The following is a 20,014-nucleotide window of genomic DNA, read 5'->3' on the forward strand; positions in this document are numbered from 1 at the left end:
ATACAAAAATAGATCACAAAACAACAGAATATTCTATTATATAAAATGTTTTTAAAAGTCCAAGTTGTTGTCAAATATCCTAACAATTAACAAAAATACATACAAATTTATGCTATACACCTGCAAATATGTGAGATGCTTTTTTTATGGATTGCAAAAAGGAGAAAGCACAACGTTGGACGTCATCTTATTGTACATTGAATATTTTCATACAGCACTTTGAGTTGGATTTTAGTGTCTGAAAAGTTCTGTATAAATACAGTTGGATTTGGATCAAGATTACTTCATGCATCAAAATGGTAAGGCGCCCGCTTTGAGACTGGGAGGTCGGTGGTTCGCGCCCCGGCCGAGTCATTCCTAAGACTTAAAAAGTGGTCGGCGGCGCCCTCTGTTGGCTGCGGCTGCATCGGCTCGCTACAACGGGTCAGGTGCAATCGACATTTCGTTCTGTGTACATTGTTACACAGAATGACAATACAAGGAAATTATTATTATTATTATTATTATTATTATTATTATTATTATAAAATTTGGTCTCAGGGCACGCTCTGCTGGACGAAAGTGCTACTACAAGTTTGCAGTGATGTCTTTGTAATTTTTTCATAGAGGTGGCCGGATTGGGCCACTCAAAATCTTAGGGTAGCACACCAAAACTAAAAGCCATAACTGATGCTAAAACAATTTAACGATATACTGGCAAGCGGGGTGACCAACAGATTTATAAAGGTGACCGACCCCTGGTGGCGCCATTGCAAGTTATTCGCCTGGATCAAAGGGAAATTCAATGCACTCTCTGATTTACATTGAATTAACGTGCTGAGTGCCGCATAAATCGCAAATGCAACGACTCCATTGAAATCGTTTCCAACGCCTTAAATAATCGATTTTCATCGATTCGTTGTTGCAGCCCAAGGTACTACTGTATTTTGTAGCAAAAACACATTGAATTCACTTTTGGTGGCGTTTCCCGACACATAGAAAAGCTTCTTTTTTTTAAAAAAAATGCATCAAGTTGTAAGAGACATTTTTTATTACCAGTGCTATTTACATGGAAATAAGACAACATGCACACATACGCACACACACATCCATCCCTCTACTCACGTTTTACATCCAAAATTTGGAATCAAAAGAAACAAGACGAACCCGGAAACAAAATAAGGTCCTTTTTAGCCGAGACGCGGGGTGAGAAAAGAAAAACCGTCAGCCACTCGCTAGGTGGTGATAGAGACCCGAAAGCCGAGGTGGGGAGAAAGTGGAGGGGAGTATAAAAAAAAGGGGCGGGGGGCTGTCCAGGGTGAGGAGGGGGCGGGGTGTGTGGCCCGCCACAGATGTTGCGTGGCCCCTCTTTTGTTTGCTCCCTTCAAGAGGCAGGAGACCTCAGCTGTTGAAGGAGATTCTCTATTATGGCTTCAGTGTGCTTTTGAAAATCATTTCCATTAAAACATGTCTTGTGAAAAAGGGACCCCGACAAAAGGAAGGTCAGGCGTGCAGGGGCCACAACAATCAGGGCCGCCTGCTTGCGCGCGTACGTGGGAATAAAGGTGCAGACGCTCTTGTTTTAACATATGATCGGTGTGTTGTAGAGTGCGCGTTGGTCCTTTTCATCCAAATGATCTACCAACATATCTGTATTAGGTTACAATTTCTCATATTTTCTCTGAAAAAGTCTCACTTTTCAACCCGTTGGGTTGGGTAGAACGCGAATTGGGGAAGGAATCGAACCCGGATCCAAAGGGGACACAGTCGATGCCAGGTTCAAGCTACTGAGAGAGATGGGCTACTGGGTCATTATTTTAGCTGCAGTAAACAAAAGAAGGAAATATGACACTAAAAATAATGCAACATCCCCTGCACATTTACTCTATACATTAAAGGGAGCTTTGGGTGTCATTCACATTAAAACCCAGATCCCTGTGTCCCATCTTCAACTAGCTCAAAATATAGAGCTCCAACTTGCATAAAACAGGGTTTGTTTACCTTTTATGGCCAAATTCAAGCACTTTCATAAGAGCTTCAAGCCAATTTTCCAGCTTCTCCAATACCATTTTAAGAAAAATCCGGTGTGATTCGTGTATTTGGCAGAGCCACAAATATATCTGCAATTTACATATATAATTTCTAATATTGCAAGTGCATTCATTGAAAATGTTTTTTTGGTTCTTGAGTGAATTGCTAATATATTTGTGGATCTAAATAGTAAAGGTGTAAATATTTTCAAGACAAATCGGTCCCCATGTATGTCGGGTAGAAATGATGGTAATATGTAGCTTACATTTTCAGTTGCGGGAAATTCTTCCCATTACAATTTACCCCTGGGGAACTCTACCTTCATTTTTTGCATGGTCTGTAATAAATGTCCACAATTGATCAATTATCGTTGCACTATTTACATTGATAGTGCCCTGTTTAGGTGTGGCATGCACCTGTGATCTTGGGTGTGAGCCGTAGGGGGCGATGATGGTTCACTGGACAATGCCCTACAAACTAATATCAGCTGCCGGTAATCACGAGGGAAGAAATGCAAAGGCATGAGAGTTGTGTCGGTGTCAATTTTAAGCAGACTCGTTGTGAAACATGGCAACAATTTCAAGCACTTCATCCAAAATTCAAGCACTTTTCAATCCCTGAAAACAACTTTACAACTGAAGCATTATCAAAGATTTCAAACACCCGTACGAACCCTGAATAAAGTAGTCTTTATGGGTGTTAGCAAAGCAAGCCAGCATTTTAAAATGTATGTGTATTAGCCACTGATGTTTTGGGATTTTTGCAGGGTATCTTTACAGGCTACAATACTACCTGTCGAAATTAACTAGTTCAGGGACGTCAAACTCAGTTTGGCTCTGGGGCTGGATGCAGACTTTCTCTTCTGACTTGGGCCAGATCAGTAAAGTAACTCAACTCCGAAATTTGTACCTTTGTTTTTCAGCATTTTGCTTCATTATTCGGCCTATAATAATAACCTACCTTCCATAGTGTAATGATGACGAGGGGTTTTCTCTAAACACAACACATTTATTCATGATCAATGGGGAAAAAATATTTTCTTTTTTTTCATGTAATGTGTTAACTGGTTTATTTTAACAGTTGAGTGAATGCAGTTTTACACCTGAACCAACTTGCCACGCTATACAAACTCAATATTGCCCTTTGGTGGCCGGAGAGAGCCATTTGTTTGCATTTCTTTAAAAAAAAAAATCTAAACATTTGATATAAACTGCCAAAAGACTCGCTTCTTTTGTTGACATAATCAGACATTTATCATCCAACTGGCCAGATCTGGTGATGTTTGAAATGCCCGAACTAGTGGTTCTTCATTCATCAAATAAGGGACACTACGTTGTCTAAATGAGAGATTTGAGGCCTTTTTTGCTAGGGGTGAATTGAGTTTTAGCCTGGGCTGTTAGTTTGGAAAGTGTTTCGACAAGTGCGAGAATATGACTTTCAACATTCATGGATCTTGGTATCTCAGTTTGTTGTATACGTTTGGTTAAACCTAAGGTGTCAAACTCAAGGCCTGGGGAGGGCAAACTTCCCTGCTACATATTTTTCATGGTCCTCAAAAGCAAATAAAGTGCACTTTCTTTCCTTTTTTTCCTAAAAGGCTTTCAGCTTTCTTTTTTTCACATACCAACCCAAAAACAAATAATTTCTGTTAACATTATTACAGTTGAATACTCAGTTGTCAGTCAATATACATTGAACAATTTCTGAAATAATTTAGGAAGAAGTAGTAGTACATTTTAAGTTGTGTCATATTATTAGTCCAAAACAAACATTTTGTTTGCATTATAATGGGGAGATATATAGCTTTGCTATTTAAAAATAAAACAGTGTTTATTATCGAATTCAGGTCATAATGATTCACAAAGGTAAAGGGTATTGAAATCCTCTAAAATAATATGTATATATCGAGCAACAACTTGATGCACGCTAACCTAGCATGCTGTCATGCTAACAGTATGCCGAGTTGATAATACGTTCATACAATTTTCACAGTCAAGTTGACCCTTTTAAGGAAACCACTAGTACACTGAAAGGGAGTTTGACACCTCTTGTTTAAGCTAATTAGAAAGTTGAGAGGATGACAAAATGTAATTTATTGGGAGGAGGAAGCATTATACGACGGGGGGTCTTTTTGTATAGGTTGTGAATTTCTTTCAAACGTAAGACACGTGCCTTGGAGAAAACCGGAGTAAATAGACATTTGGGGTGGTCTCGGGGGAAGGACGTGACGTTAAAACAACGGACACTCACTATGTGTCAAAAAGCGACGTTTGTATCTAATTATCTCAGTTCGCGGCACTGAAGTTGCTGCTCAGACTACAGTGCACCGATTTAGCGACTACGCTGCGCCTTTCAAAGAGGAAGAAAATTAAGATGAAGAAAAGAAAAAGTCATCTTTGCTGTAGTGTCTACTGTGCTCCCACGCTAGCTGGGATGCCAGATGGAATCAATCATAGTCTTTTGTGGTAAATAGTTCAAGTCCGGTATTCCAAGAAAGTTTGTGGGGAACGTCTCTACACTTCTAAGCAAGAGTCCAGCTGTCCAAAGTGATCCGTTCTTGGTAAAAAGTAGCTCCGTTCCCCAAGGGGGTTCACCAAGCGGCGGCTTCACCCATCTCAGGCCCTTGGTGGGACATGGGAGCGCTGTAGCTGGAGTTACTGGTGAGGGAGAAAGGAGGACTGGGCCCGCCCCCGTAAGCTTCTCCTGGCACCGGCTGCAGCGAGCCTGGCTCGGGACTGGGCGTCTCGGCGTGAGAGATCATGTCCGTGAACCTTTGGTCGTCCGAGGGAAGGTGGCCCGAACCCTCCATGGCCCCAGGTCCTGATGCCAGGATGTAGGGGGACTCTGCTGGGGACTGGGCCTGCGAGGACGGTGGGCCGTGCGGGAAGAAGTCGTAGTTGCTCGTTGGTCCGTAGTAGTCTCCTTGGTACTCTGGGGGATCAAAAGACATACATTGATAGATGTAATGTAAATCCTGACATAATTAGAGCTGCAACGATCAGTCGACGTCAACAAAAATCGATAATGGAAATAGTTGACGATGAATTCCATTGTTCACTATTGTCCCCAGACACGTTTTCCAAAAGAGTGAGGCATCTCTACGTGAATATAATCTCTGCCGAGAGTCGCTCATGCACAATAGCATCTCTGTCTCGAACGATAACATAAACAGACAGAAATGGTGGCGTCATTACTGTGTAAAAAGCTAAAATTGTTTGTATTTGGCAATTTTTTTTTTGTACATCTGTGAATACTTTAACCTATATTTCATGTGATTTTCAGAGATCCCTGCAAAACATATGAAATTGCTTATTACTAAATAATTCGGTGCATAAGGTTTTATTGTTAAAATATCGTTAAAAATCTAATAACTATCACCTTCAAATTCATAATGATCCAATTATTTGACTACCATAAATTCCGGACTATAAGCCGCTACTTTTTACCCCCAAACGTTCAACGCTGCGGCTTATTCAGTGACGCGGACAATTTATGTAATTTTTCTAACGGCCGACAGCAGCGCTAGAGTACAAAAGGTAAGATTTAGACCGGTGGAATATATGCGCCGAAGAAGACTGCAACTTCTTGGCTTCTGCACGGATTAAATTAGCATAAACATACCCTCAAAATGCAAAAAGAAAGGCACATCAAAAAATCCACCATCACAAACGGGTTCCGAAAAGCCGGTCTGCTGCGTGACGGAGAGGAGGGCACAGAATCAGGAGTGGATTAGAGTTCAAGCAACAGTGACAGCGCGAGTCCGGCTGCGGGAGCGTGGGACGACGTCTATATGACAAAGTTTATTTCCGACACTGAGGAAGACGACTTTGATGGCTTCGGTTCTAAGGAGGAAGATGAGGACGGTTTACCGTGATTTTTACAAGTACGGTATGTTTTTTTAACAGACCTGTTTACTGTGTTGCGAGCGTGTTGCTAGCTTGTTGCTACCTGTCACAGGCACCGTTTGGGATGAAAGTTATATTATTATTATTATTATTATTAAAGCTTTGAAAAATCTCTGTGTACCGTCTTTCTTTGTAAATATGTGTAACCATGTATAATATGTATTTGCAACTGTATATTTTTGTAATGTATTTATTTTAGAGACTTATTCTGATATGTTTTGCACGGGCGAATCAAAAAGAAGGGGCGAAAACAACGGGGGCTGACGGGAAGTGGAGTAAAGGTGAGACGTGTTTGTGGAGGCGGCGGACAATAGTGGATATATATTTTTCCCACCCTTACCTTTGGAAATATACACTTTTTTCCTTGGATTACTTTCAACGGGACCCGGACTCTGCAGGTCTGCATCAAACCTTAAGTACCGGTATAATTTCCGTTCATTTTGCCGGCTTTGAATTTTGGACTGTGTACTTTAATGAAGGACATTCAGTTTCAATCGCGGGACTTAAAGTCGGGTTTGGGTTAATTTTGTGTTACATTTTTTAATGTGGGCGCATTCGGCTTATATACAGGTGCGGCTTGTGTAAGTACAAAATCAGTTTTCCTCTTAAAATGTGGTGGGTGCGGCTTATAATCAGGTGCGCTCTATAGTCCGTAATATACGGTAATCGTTTCAATTGCTCATTGATAAATGAGTCTTTTCCACAACAACATAGATAAAAAAAATGCTTTCCTCACGTGCATTCTCTGTGCCCACACCATATATTCTTTTAGTTTTCAATGAGTTGTGCTTTATAAATGAAGCGATTTTTTTTAATCAAAGTGGCATCAAAGACACAGTAGGTGGCAAAGATAATAGTACAGATGAGCATCATTTGCCAGTCATGTGACAAATACGTCAACGATTTTGCAACAATAGCCCTGTTGTACCAGCTAGCATCAGAGGCATCATCAACACCAGCAAAGCTGGTTAAGGTCATGTCTGTTGATTTTGACATTGCTATCAAATATGTTTGTCAGTAACATCAAAGACAGCACAAATTATTTAGGCAATGGCATTGATCTTAACAATGTTCTCAAAGAGAACAAAAGCAATGACATCAAGTGATTGTCCACATTTTCTTCATTGCAAAGACATTTTTTGTCAACAGGCAAACCAGAAGATGCAGATCTTAACTACATTCTTACTGTCCTCCCTCAGTCTATCATCTGTTCTGTCCTTCCACTCATCCAGCCATTGTCCAGTTATCCATTTCCCATCCGACCTTCAGCGCGGAACCACGAGCGCCTGAATCATCTTTCTACTCCCCCATTACCATCCATCCATCCGTCCAACAATGAGCCCATCCATCCATTCGCTAACTAGCCACCATCCCTCTATTACCCGGCAACCCATCTGTCCGCCCTCCTCGATTTGTGCTGACATAAACGTTTGATGCCAAATATTCATAACGCAGATGTCTCAGCATGATTCCATTGAATCACACACAGGGGAAAAACTCGGAACCTCAGGCTCTACTGCTGAAGAACTTTGTTCCCTCCATTGTTATTCCGTCATATTTCTTAATTTTCACGCTGCAACAGCTGATTGAAAAGGTAGATGAATGGAAATAATGCATCCCTGAGCCTGTCGGATGAGGCGACCTTGGGAATAGGCTGTTCGTGTGTGTTGAAGGCGGTGTGCAACGGCAGAGGGGTGGGGGGGCGTATGGACAAAAACACACACACGCACGTTGTAAAGGGTGGTGAGCGGGCCTAAGCGCGCCACAAAGGGGCCTGAAAAGCGGCAAGGGAAGAAAGCCGAAGAGAAGAGCGCAGGAGATGAAGGTTTTGTCCTCACGGTGCATTCAAGACTTTGAATTGTCCCCTTGTTTATTGCCACAAACAACGCCTGCGTCAGGTTTACTGAAGATTAAAATCTAATTTTCGGTCCAATTTTTAACCGATAATGACAATATTATTTTAGGTGGTAAGAAAAAAAGATTGCCTAATTGATTCTCATATTGGTCATCCATGTTCAAATCAATTCTTGATTGTTGTTCACGTTTAGAAAAAATGTCAGCTTTAGATCATCTGTGATGGTTTACCAACAATCTGACTTTAATGATAACTAAAGCAATTTAATGATTTACCTATGGCGAACGGTTTTGGCGCTAAACCCATTTTAGGTTTATCAAAGAGTAAACTGTCTTTGATGTCCACAAAGACTTGGAATGTTAAAGTTAATTCTAACAGAATGAACCCTCGCTGTAATGGGGTTCACTTTTCACAGTCTTACTACTTCACTCAACTGTATCGGGCATTGTGTTCTGCATCTTGATTGGCTAGGTAGTCTCACCGCTTAAGTTCACATTGAAGATTAGAAATGTTATTTAACGGGACTGTGGTTAGAGTAAAGATAATGTTCATATAAGTACTGTAAAATTTGGACAATTGGCCGCAACTTTCTTTCCCAAACTTAAACCCTGCGGCTTATGCAACGATACGGCCGATTCAAGTATTTTTTTAACGGTCGCCAGGGGCACCAGAGCAGTAAAGGTAAGAGTGAGACAGGTGGAATATATGTGTCGAGGAAGACGCAAGTTTAATGTAACTTTGTGCTTTGTTGATGAATAAAACTAGCATGAACCGACCCACATCATGGAAAAGGTGTCAATCGAAAAGAGAAAATTGTTACAAGTCCATATATTTGTAAACGGAAATAATGAGGCGAAACGAACGGATTTCAAGAAGCAACCTCCAACAAAGCGGAAATGTTTTAGGTGGATTTCTATTCATCTGTCTGCATTTTCGTGTGTTTTGGAATAACTGTTTTACACGGTTGGATTCTATGGATTGTCCTTGATGTAACAAAGCCATTTTCGCAGACATTCAAAGAAGTGAAAGACGGCCAGTGGACGTAATGGTGAGTCAAACCAGCTTTATCATTTTCGGGTATCTTGTTTCAGATTGATCATGTTTGTCTGATGAGTATATTTTGAAATATCTTGAATCCCAAGAATTTAAGCATTTTACTGATATGTGGCATGACGTTTTTCAGTGACTGGTAACATCGTGCAGACACGCATTTGTTCATCAAAAGTCCGGCAAGCCGTCAGAACGTTAAGGGGTTAATGTACAGTATATTAACAAAACTATTTATGTGGACCGTCTTTCTTTGTAAATATCCCATACTTCAATGTGGGCACATCCGTCTTATAGTCAGGTGCGGCTTATGCATGTACATATTTTTTTCCCCCCCCCCTTTAAAGATGTACTGGGTGCGGCTTAAAATGGGGCACGCTCTATAGTCAAAATTTTACGGTACTTTTATTCATTGAAAAAATACTTGGACCTTTAAAAAATGTTGTTTTGTGTTTTGATAAAGTAGTTGTAGAAGAATTGTATATTAAAAAAAGGTTTCAATTGACTGGATTTCGTCTATCACAGGTTATCTTTGGATCGTAACCCAGCGATAAATATGGGTACACTAAACTAAAACAATCATGTTATTGAATCTGTAGGTTGCTGTCCTATGTCTCAAAAAACACTTTCATTGATTGTTGTTACCTAGGACATAAACTGCCGGATTTGGATCTAATGATTGGGGTAAAGTGGCCGCATAGTCAGCAACATACAAATAATGAAGTTTTGACTTGACACCAAACCTCAAGACTGGAGAGACCACCAGCAGAAAATGCATCTACTTTTCTTTAAATAGGATTTAGAACTCACCCCCATAGTAGCCATAGGCAGCCGGTCCCAAGATGTCCGGGTCCTCCAATCGACCGCCCAGGGTCCTCATCCTCCTCGGGCCCCGGAAAAAGGCATGTCTGCGGGCCCCCAAAGCGCTCAACTGCTTCATCCTTCGCTCTTTGGATCTTCTGTTCTGGAACCAAACCTGCCGGCGGAGGAATTGTTTAAACGTTGAATTCGACAAAAACAAGTGAAAGTAGGTCCAATTAAGACGGATGAGTTTTTATCTCTTTGATGTCAACAAAAACAAAGTGTTATTTAAAAAGATATTCATGCACTCTTAAAACCGCATGTATGTAGATTTCACAAATCAATTTATTCAACTACAAATCAAACTTTAGGGATGTTAAAGGCCAATTTGTAAAAAAGACTCATTCCTTTAACCATTGATGAAAACCTTGATTTGTACTTGCACCAAGTTAAGGACTTAACTGTCTTTAGTGTCGAACTGTCTTTGATGTTTACCTCCTCCCATGTTCCAAAAACATGCATTTCAGGTGAATTGGCCGGTCAAAATTGTCCCTAGGTGTGAATGAGCGAATGAGTTGTCTGTCCCTGTGTGCCCTGCGATTGGCTGGCAACCAGTTCAGGGTGTCCCCTGCCCACTGCCCGGAGATGGCTAGGATGGGCTCCAGCCCCCCCGCGACCCTAATGAGGATAAGCGGTACGGCTGATGAGATGAGATGAGATGAGATTTATTAGGAATTCAGCACAATTTCATTTTATGTTAATATAGTGTAATACACACCCGACTTTTTCAAATTTGAGAAAAGTATATTTAAAACACTTATATAAGATGATATTTGTCTTAGATGTTTGCCCAAAATTGTCTTATCAATAATTAAAACCCCTTCAGAGAAATATTCATTTTCTAAATTGTCCTTTCGAATTTCTAATTTTGGGTCTATCAAAACAATGCGAGGTCCATCCAAAAAATACACACATGTCTTTGAGGTTTTTCTAAGAAAATATGCATTGTGTTTCAACTAATGACCCCGATTTGTAAATTTTCTCTCAGATTGTTACAGTACACAGTATATCCATTCCGAATGTATGTCTCCTAGTTCACATCCCAGATTGTCTTTAAATTCCCAAGAATAACCTTCAATGTACATTTTAATCAAAAAACTTTTTTCCCCAATATACAAACCGCTCATACACCAGTGGCAAGGTTGACAAACGCACCCCCCTTTTGTTTTCCTAGGGCCTCTTTGTGAAAAATATGAGCAGCAAACAGTGTCTTGTCTTGGCCTGTGCTGCAAAATCATGTATGTTCACAGCAGCCAGTCAGTCCTAATGTGATGCACTTTAACAAAAACACACACGCACACACAGGATTGCACATTGAGGCGACACCTGCTTATTGAGAACAATCGTTGACGTGTTGGGTACATTTTTATGGAAATGCTTTTGCTCCCCTCGAGAGAGAGATTGCACACTCACACACACACACACACACACACACACACACGTATGCATACAAAGTGCAGGAGCATTGCTATTTAACACAAGCAGCGAGGTCCTAACACAGCCTCCATTTTGGCTCGGATCACCATGCCCAAACATGCACGCACACACAAAGTTGTAGGGGGATATTGAGGATGGCAGCAAGAACACACTCATGGATGCAAGCATGGATGGATGGCTGGCTGGCTAGCTGGAGATTCACACAAAACCAGTGTGTGTACGTGTGTGTACAGCACAGAGGTGGGAAAAAAGGGAGGGTGGGGGGCATATGTAAATCTGTGAAATCAGCGATAATCACAGCCAGCGCACAAAAAGCCACATCACACTTGGCAGAGACGGCGCTAATCATCCTGACATTGTGCACGCCCAGACACACTCCCCGTGTACGTGTGAGAGAGCGCGCAAAAACGTGCACAGACGCACACAGGGGGGGTTCCCGCACGCGTACGGTGGCCCCTCAGCTAAAACAAGACCACCACCTATGACTAATTTCACGGCTGTGTGACTGAAACAAACACGAGAGGGGGGGACACAATGAAAAAAAAACACACGTTGTGTCGTAATCGTGTGTTTGTGTGTAGCCTGATGCGTAGATGTTAATTGCAGGCAGGAAATAATAAGAAATGGAATGCCTGCAGACATGGAGATGGAGGATGGAACGATTGGAACAAAAGTGCTTTTGCAAAGGTCAAAAAATGAGTTTTCATCAAAATAACAATTCCCTCCAAAATTGCTTTTGTTTCCTTGCAAATGTATTAGGACACCTGCGCCATCCAGTAGCAAAGTAAGGCAAAGGAAAAGACTGCCCTATAAAAAAACGCTAAAAAAGAAATTTAATAATTGGTTTTGTGCAAGTTAATGACAAAGTGCCCAAGGGTCATTTTGCCATGCTCATTTCAAAACAGTTATTAATTTGAAGACGTTTGGCTGTTTGAAATATCGACACTTTTAGGTATGTTATTATCTTGATGCAAAAAATGAATCTTTGGGATTCATGGATTAGTTTTAAATGCTGTATTTGAACGCTAAGTTTTCCTATGTAAAAGGGCAAAACTGAGTTTAAATGAGTAATATCGGTGAAATTGCTCAAATACATTCTTTATCTTTTTAACAGAGCGTGACCTTTACATTGGTTTCTTAATCTGTTGTAATCAAAGCATGCAGCAAATTGTCAAATAGGTGAGATTATGTCACAAAAAAGTCGTTCGACCAGAAAAGGGAGATTTGAGTTCAAATTTTCTTCCTTATGCCCTTAAGAGGAAGAAAAGTAAACAAAGAGGCCATCAAAGTGTGGTCATTTTACCAATTTCAAAATATCTTATCACATATACAATAGTTGGGATTACTCGGTGATTATGATTTAATATTTAAAGCTTGCAGAACATGTCAAATCCAAATTCTACCGCTTTACTTAAGTCATTATTTATTTGATGGAGATAGACAAAATATGTTTATTAAGGTAAATTATCATACATGTCAATGTATACGGTTTCATTTTACTAATACATTTTCCGCTCATCTCAAATTATGTACGCTGTCGACTATTTTTTGTACTGAAAAATTATTTTTTCAAAATAAATTTTAAAATGTTCGTTGGATCGATCTTGTCTTGCCCATTTCCTCTTTAATTTGGATCATCTTGGTGTAAGTTGCTAAAATTGTTGCAGTAAACTAGCAAGTGTTATCTTTAATCAAGCATTTATTTGGTAAATAAAATAAACTTGTTTACACAAATTGTTTCTATTCTACGTAGTCTGTCTTTCTTGGAGTAAATAGATGCTGCGTTGAGTTAGTAAGGTATATTATTGCTTAATAAAGGCAATTGCAATCATATATGAGGAGTAATTTGCTGAGGTTAACAGGTATGAATTCCTTTAAGGGGCTGCTGTTAAAATCGCCCCAGTATGATTGCATTCCCAAGCTAAAGAAACAGTAACGGAAGCGGGAAAAAAACTTTTCATATTTGCAGATTCCCCTCACCTGTATTACGCGCATGTTAAGTCCGGTCTCCTGCGCGAGTTGCTCCCGGATGTGTCGCGTGGGCTTCGGCGTGGCGACGAAGGCGGCCTTGAGGGTCTCCAGCTGCTTGGCCTTAATGGTGGTGCGCGGTCCACGCCGCTTGGCGCCCGAGTTCTGCTCCTCGTTCTCGATATTGTTGGTCTCCTTGTCCGATGACGTGCAGTTGTCCGCCTCCTTGAGCTCATCTTGCAGACCTCCATCCTGCAGGTCCGGCGACAGACTCCGATCCGTGCAGGACGAAACTGCGCATGATAAGGGAATATCCGTATTTTAAAATGAGTGTTTAGAAATGATAGCATCTTATTACAATTTATGGTAGCACAAGTCACACCTGAATAAATCAATTGCCCATTCAAAAATGTCTGCAAACATGTATTGTAAAATTAGGGATAAGTGGGTTAAAGAGAAAAGACCGTGTGGCCATCAATACACTTTCGAGCTAATGCGGGGATAAAAAATATATTCGTTTTTTTTCTTTTCTATTTTAACTAAAAAAAAAGCGTGCAAACCACAAGACGAGGTCGGCGTAATTACACTTTAACTGCAGAAAAAAACATAATAAATTGCGTCGCAGGTTAAAAAAATAACACAGGTATGACCTGACTAAGACTGCGCTTCTGTCTCTCAACGAGTAATGGCGGCAACTGTTTATAGGCGCTGTCAGATGACGTCATACTTAAGAGACACTTGTTAATAAAGTTTTTCAACCGTAGTTGTTGTTATTTAAAACATAACTAAGATGTAAAAAAAATAATGCAGTAAACAACAGAATATTGTCGCTGAGGCATATGTCGATAAACTATCAGAATGACATATAAATCAAAGCCAACAAAAAACCTTTATAGTCAATTTTATTATCATTACAGTACAGTAAATCTAAATTCTCCATTCACGAGTGCAAAATCACGGGTAAAAATATCATTCATTGCCTGTAAATGTGAAGTAAAACAATACATATTGTCCATATAGCTTTCCAACAACCAGGAGTTGATTAAAACGAATCAGGTTTGCAAACATTTTGGTATTTTCCGGTAATTCATGTTTCCCCTGGCATGCTGTATACGTATTTCTATTTTCTCGTAATTAGAATCGTTTGTCCAGTTTGGTTATGTTAGAACAACATTGCAGTGGAATGTTTGTATAGAGGTGTATATGTCTTTTGTTCATTAAATCACTTTTAAAAAGTTGACTTATCTGAAAATGTATGTGTGTGTTTTCTATATTTGTTTTTCTTTCGATTTTTCTGTGTTTTTTGTTGTTGTTATTTGTTTTGTTTTTGTTGTCTACATCAATGACAGCTATCACCCCCGGGACAATAAAGTGATTGTAATCAAATCTATAATTATGAAATAGGGATTCGTGACCAAATAAAGAACTAAAGCTTGTTGACGGAAAAACAGGTAAGATATAAAACCATTTACTTATAAAAAACGTTTTGCGTTTCTATTGTTCTGATGCACTTACAAGATAGGCCAGTGTTGTTGTTGTCATTTATTCTGAATATGCATTAAAGTAGTTCAAGGATTCGTGATTACTGTCCAATAATTTCCCGAAACAAAAAGATGTATAAGATAGAAAATAATTGGGAAGCCACATAAACCTGAAAACAAAGAAAGAGAAAACAGTATACATATTCGGAAAAGTGTTAGCAGAAGCAGTATCTTGTAATTATTTTGCCTATTTATCCTAACATTATTTTTATCTTATTGTTCACCTTTAGATATTTTTCTTACAGGTTTATCCTCGTCTAATGTTGTTATAAACAATGTTTAGTACAGGTTGTTATCAATTACAATAAAGACAATTCTAATTGTCATGTTCTCTTTTTCCGCATATTGTTCCGATGCACTCACAACATAGGCAAGTCTAAACACAATACCTTGTAAATATGTTGCCCATTCATCCTAAAATTCTTATTGTCTTATTTTACTCCCTCGAGTATTTTATACAAGTTTTTCTTCGTCTGATATTGTTTTAAACAATATTCAATGTGTTATTATCAACTATGTAAAACAATTCAAATTGCAATGCTCTATTGTTCTGTGTTGCACAATTATTACAACATAGGCCAGTCTATAACCTCATACATATTTTGTCTATTCATCCGAACATCATTTTTCTTCTTTTTTTCTGATTTTTGTCTTTTGTGACATGCTCATCCTCGTCTAATCTTGTAAACAACACGTTATCAATTTAAATAAAGTAAGGGTGTTGGTCTGGTCTTGGCATTCGTAAGGATGTGAAGCATTTTTTAAGTAATTCCATATGATATTGGTGGGGACACGACAATGATAGCTCGATATTGGTGAGTACATAGCGCATTTTGAGTGATCACATAATATTGGTATGGGGCAATGATTGCTCGATAATGGCGGGGATACATCCCCTCTGTCCATGCCTAAACTTCACCCTATATAGCAATAATGACAATTCTAATTGTAATGCTCCATTTTTTTCTGCGTTTTTCTTACCTGAGTTGAGGCTGACCTCCTTGATGGTGGTCGAGCTCATGTAATCATCCTTGCACACAAACTTGTTCTCGTCGATAACGTAGAGCTCCTCTCCGGTGGACAATTGCTTATGGCAAACCATGCAGGTGAAACAGTTGAGGTGGAACACTTTGCTGCGCGCTTTGCGCACCAAGTCGCTGGGTGAGATGCCCTGCAGGCAGCCAGCGCACTTGGTACCGAAGCGCCTGCGTGTGGGCAAAGAGAAGAAGAAAAACATTTGCAAAAGAGCTAACACAAAAGAGGATTTGCTGTAGTCTTTGTTTGCGTCGCCGTTTGTTTGTCAGTTGAGCAGGATTATGCAAACGGACCAGGGCAGTATGCCAGAGAATTTGGCGGGTGGTTGTAGGCAAAGGCCACGCAAGGGATAGCACAATTCTGAGGCGACTTTCGAGCGACTTATAGTCACTTATAATACAGAAAATTATACGATATAATGATGTCATGAATGATTTAGTTTTGTATTTACAGGTTCATACCTGTCAACCTTAGCCAAATTTTCAATTGATAATGAATTGCAATTGCCCGTATCAGGCGATAATAAACCTAACACATAAACACACACAACGCGGCACCTATTTACTCACAGAAAGACTAGGCAGAATAACAAAAATGACTTGTGTAAACACGTTGATTTTATTTAACAAATAAACAACACAAACAAAATTCTGTTGGTATTTTATTTTAGCTTTTTTTCCGCACAATTTACAGTATATTTAATGTTGCTTATCGTCAGAGCGGTGCAGGATTTTTGCAGACTTCGTCTTCATTAGCAATCATTGATAACGGCGTTTTCTGCTACCAGTGACCGAAACGACCCGGATAAGAGTCGAAATGGGCAAAACGAGTTCGGTCTTTTTATCCGCGGTACAAAAATTCTTATACACAATTTGAAATGATCCGAAAGGTATCAAATACGATAAAAACCTGTACATTTACAGGCATGTTGAGTATCCTGGTTTGTGTGGTATTGAGAATAAAACAAAGACCACTCTTCACGTTGATATTCTTTTTGTGCTTTGTCTCCTTATTATCAATAGAAAACTGTTTCCTTTAATTTCAATATTGTCCTTGAACGCTTATTTATTAATACTCAAACCAAAAAATGTAAGAAAAAAAGCACACTGATAATGATTCGATTTATATAACATCGTGTTAATAGGCTTTCACACACGCATTAAAAATATATCCTACATCTAGGTGGGCATGTAATAATAACAATCATAATACATTTCGGTAAAATCCAGACTGTGCATGCTAATCAATCCACGCGAAACACATTAGTGGCAATCAGGACATTGTAGGCAAGGATATGAGCGGGATTAGGCAGAGTGGGATGTATTTTAGGCGTGGAAATCTTCTCTTAATCCATATAAGACATGCAAGGGAGGACTTTCAAGTCCCCCTTTCCACTATGCCCCCCAATACATATAAAAAGATCACCTGGCAGCGAGAAAATAAATAAACAAAGCGGCTTTTTCTGGTTTCAGGGCCACCTGAGTGTGTGCGCTAGTGTGCTAACGGGGGTATGACATGGGGAAATCCTCCGCACCCCCTCTTCCTATTGTTTTAATACTAATGTGTGGCCTGGTATCACTCCACGTTTTTGCCTTTCACATGCACGCCCCTGCCTGCTCGTCCACTCTGCACAACAATTGCGCACATTAGCCTGATTAGTCTTGTGGACGCTAATGGGACACTCATTTACATACGTGCAGGTATACGGACTCCAAACTCCCTCTTCCATCCTGACAGTTTTAAAATAGCATTTTAGGTGAATGTGCACCACTCAACAATCACATCTGTGATTGTTTCTTTAAATAAATCAATCTCAGATCAACATGCATGGCTGCAAAGAGTATCTTAATTATTATTTCAATCCACATAGCGTCAAGAAGTATTTTAAGTATAATTTCAAAACGTCATGATGAGAATTACAAATTGGTTTAATTAGGATTATTTGTTAAAGCAGCTTATGGGCTTGTTTTGGTGACAAAAGCGAGGGCGTGCAAGTAAATGTGTTTTTTAATCCAACGTGGCAAGAATTTTGCTTCGATTAATATTCATGTTTAAATTATTTTGAATTTCTCGCTTGACATAGACAGTTTAAAAATAGATGATTACCCACGTGAATTAAAACAGACGGCTAAAGAATTGGTTTTATTTGTCACAACGATTTTGTTAAAAAAAATTGGCGTGTTTCGTTAAAAACGGGACCGGGGTTATATTACTATTAAACTATAAAAAAAAACTGTTAGACGAGGATAAACATAATAGAAGACCTAAAATAGAAAACACGAAATGAAAAATGTTAGAATAAATAGGCAAAATATTTATAAGGAAAACCTGTTTAAAAAGATAGTTGGTTCAGGAGTCATCTGTGAAAATGTCAAATTTAAGATATTTTTGATAAGAGAGTCAAATATGAAAATAATGCTTTATTTCTTTGAAAAATAATGCAATTTAACTTTTGTCATTTTATTTTATTATTTTGTTTATTTGAAATTTGGATATATAATTTTGCACAACTGTAAAAGTGAAAACTTCTCATTAATTAGAAAGTGAAAATCTTTCAGACAATCTTACGAGATTAATAACACATATAACTTTTGTTTTTGATCGATTTAAATGTTATTGAAATTATTGTCTAACGGTGATTTAACCGTCCTGTTTTCCTAGGTTCAAAATGACCAACCACTGTGTTGTTATAAACCCAATAGGAAAAAAATAAATAATAGTTTATTTACCTTTAAATGTTATGACTTTTTCTAGATTGATCGTAACAGTAAAACATTTTTGATGACTTTAAATGTAGGCTGTATAAAAAAGTGCAAACATGGTCCCTAAAAATGAGGAACACACGAGAGTCAGATTACATACCTCTCAACCTTTATACGTTTGCTGCGTATTTTATACAGGTTTTGATCATTTCAAATGATGTATGTCGTGTACGTTTTTTTGTACTGGGAAAAATACTGCTATAAGTCAAACTAAATTTACTGCAAGTGGAGAAAGAACTAAGAAATATGCTTGAAAAAAAATTGTTAGCATATATTTTTCAATTGTTCTACATCTTCTGTCTTGCCGTAAGTAAATAGATGTGTTTGTAAGGTTTATTACAACTATTAATAAGGGGGGCAACTGAGGTTTATAGATACGAAATCAAAGTTAAAAAGGGAGGCAAGCTATGATATATAATATATATATATATATATATATATATATATATATATATATATATATATATATATATATATATATATATATATATATATATATATATATATATATATATATATATATAAATGTTTGTTATAGTTATGTATATTTTCGTCTTTTCGTTGCCGTTGTTCCTACCGGAAGAAATCCACCTTGCAGTAGAGCTTCCCGTCCCGCGAGAAGCATTTGTCTGTCAGCTTGCAGCTGCATTCGCAGCATTGCACGCACTTTGCGTGCCAGGCCCGGTCCAGAACGTTGAGCAAAAAACGGTCCAAAATGGGCCGCTCACACCCGGCGCAATGGACCATCATCTCTGCGGCCTGCGGAGTGCCCACGCACGACCTCCCCCTTCTCGGAAGGCCTCTCCACACAGAACCGCCTTTTGGATCCTTCCACACCGTTGCCCCGCGCCTACCTCGATGCTTTTACTCCTACGTCGGCAGGTCAAAAACTCAAGATATGCAGAAAAAAGCCTTGGTTCTGGTTCGGTTCTGGGTGCTGTATCCACAATTCCACACTTGCTTGTTTGAGTTTGTGCCCTGATCAGGCGCGTGCATCTGACTTGTTCCAAATCATGACAAGAGGATGATCCCGCAAAAAGCGCGCGTGCTCGTGGATTTTTTTGTGTTTTTTCTTTTCTTGAAGAGTTCCACGCGTGTCCTGCGGGCTCCTTGGCGTCACCGTGGCGGCTTGTCACGCGGTGTGTACGAGCAAGGGACCCCTACCACCTCCACATCGTCGCCGCCGCCATCACCCACGAACCATCCCCGCGCGCGCACATTGGCTGAAGCGCGCTTTAATTCCCTCGCGCGGAGAGCCAATCACTGAGCGGCTTTGGTTGTCATGGATACCGAACTCGGTGGTTTTCTCCGGTGGACCTGGGTGTCAAGATGGGCAGGACCGAGACGGCCTCAAAAATTGGCAGTGGGGACATTTTTTTTCACATTATATTCTACGTATTCAGTTTGACTGTGGGTAAATTGTAAATTCTAGTCAGCGTTTGGATTGTTCTTTTTTGTGCAACTAAAAACAAAGAGGACAGAAATCAGTCATCCTCAACCACGGGTGCGCAACTATTTGCAGTCGTTGGCCGCATCGGGTTAAAAATATCAAGCCAAAGGACTGATCTGGGACACTTATCCCTTTTTTCTCAA

The 20,014-nt window shown here is 39.5% G+C and overlaps 1 protein-coding gene across 1 annotated transcript; it reads right to left on the bottom strand.

Annotated features, from left to right (window-relative positions):
- Positions 1 to 700: 700 nt before the first annotated feature.
- Positions 701 to 19,612, bottom strand: lhx5 (LIM homeobox 5). The gene is made up of 5 exons (XM_088319722.1): positions 18,999 to 19,612; positions 15,606 to 15,829; positions 13,096 to 13,376; positions 9,628 to 9,793; positions 701 to 4,941 (listed from the first exon to the last, which is right to left on the bottom strand). The coding sequence occupies exons 1-5, from the start codon at positions 19,169 to 19,171 to the stop codon at positions 4,601 to 4,603; spliced, it is 1,185 nt and encodes a 394-aa protein (XP_088175848.1). The 5' UTR covers positions 19,172 to 19,612; the 3' UTR covers positions 701 to 4,600.
- Between the last annotated feature and the right edge of the window lie 402 nt (positions 19,613 to 20,014).

The sequence above is a fragment of the Urocampus carinirostris genome, chromosome 16 (assembly GCF_059441175.1).
Source record: "Urocampus carinirostris isolate Australia breed hairy pipefish chromosome 16, RoL_Ucar_1.0, whole genome shotgun sequence".
Taxonomy (NCBI): domain Eukaryota; kingdom Metazoa; phylum Chordata; class Actinopteri; order Syngnathiformes; family Syngnathidae; genus Urocampus; species Urocampus carinirostris.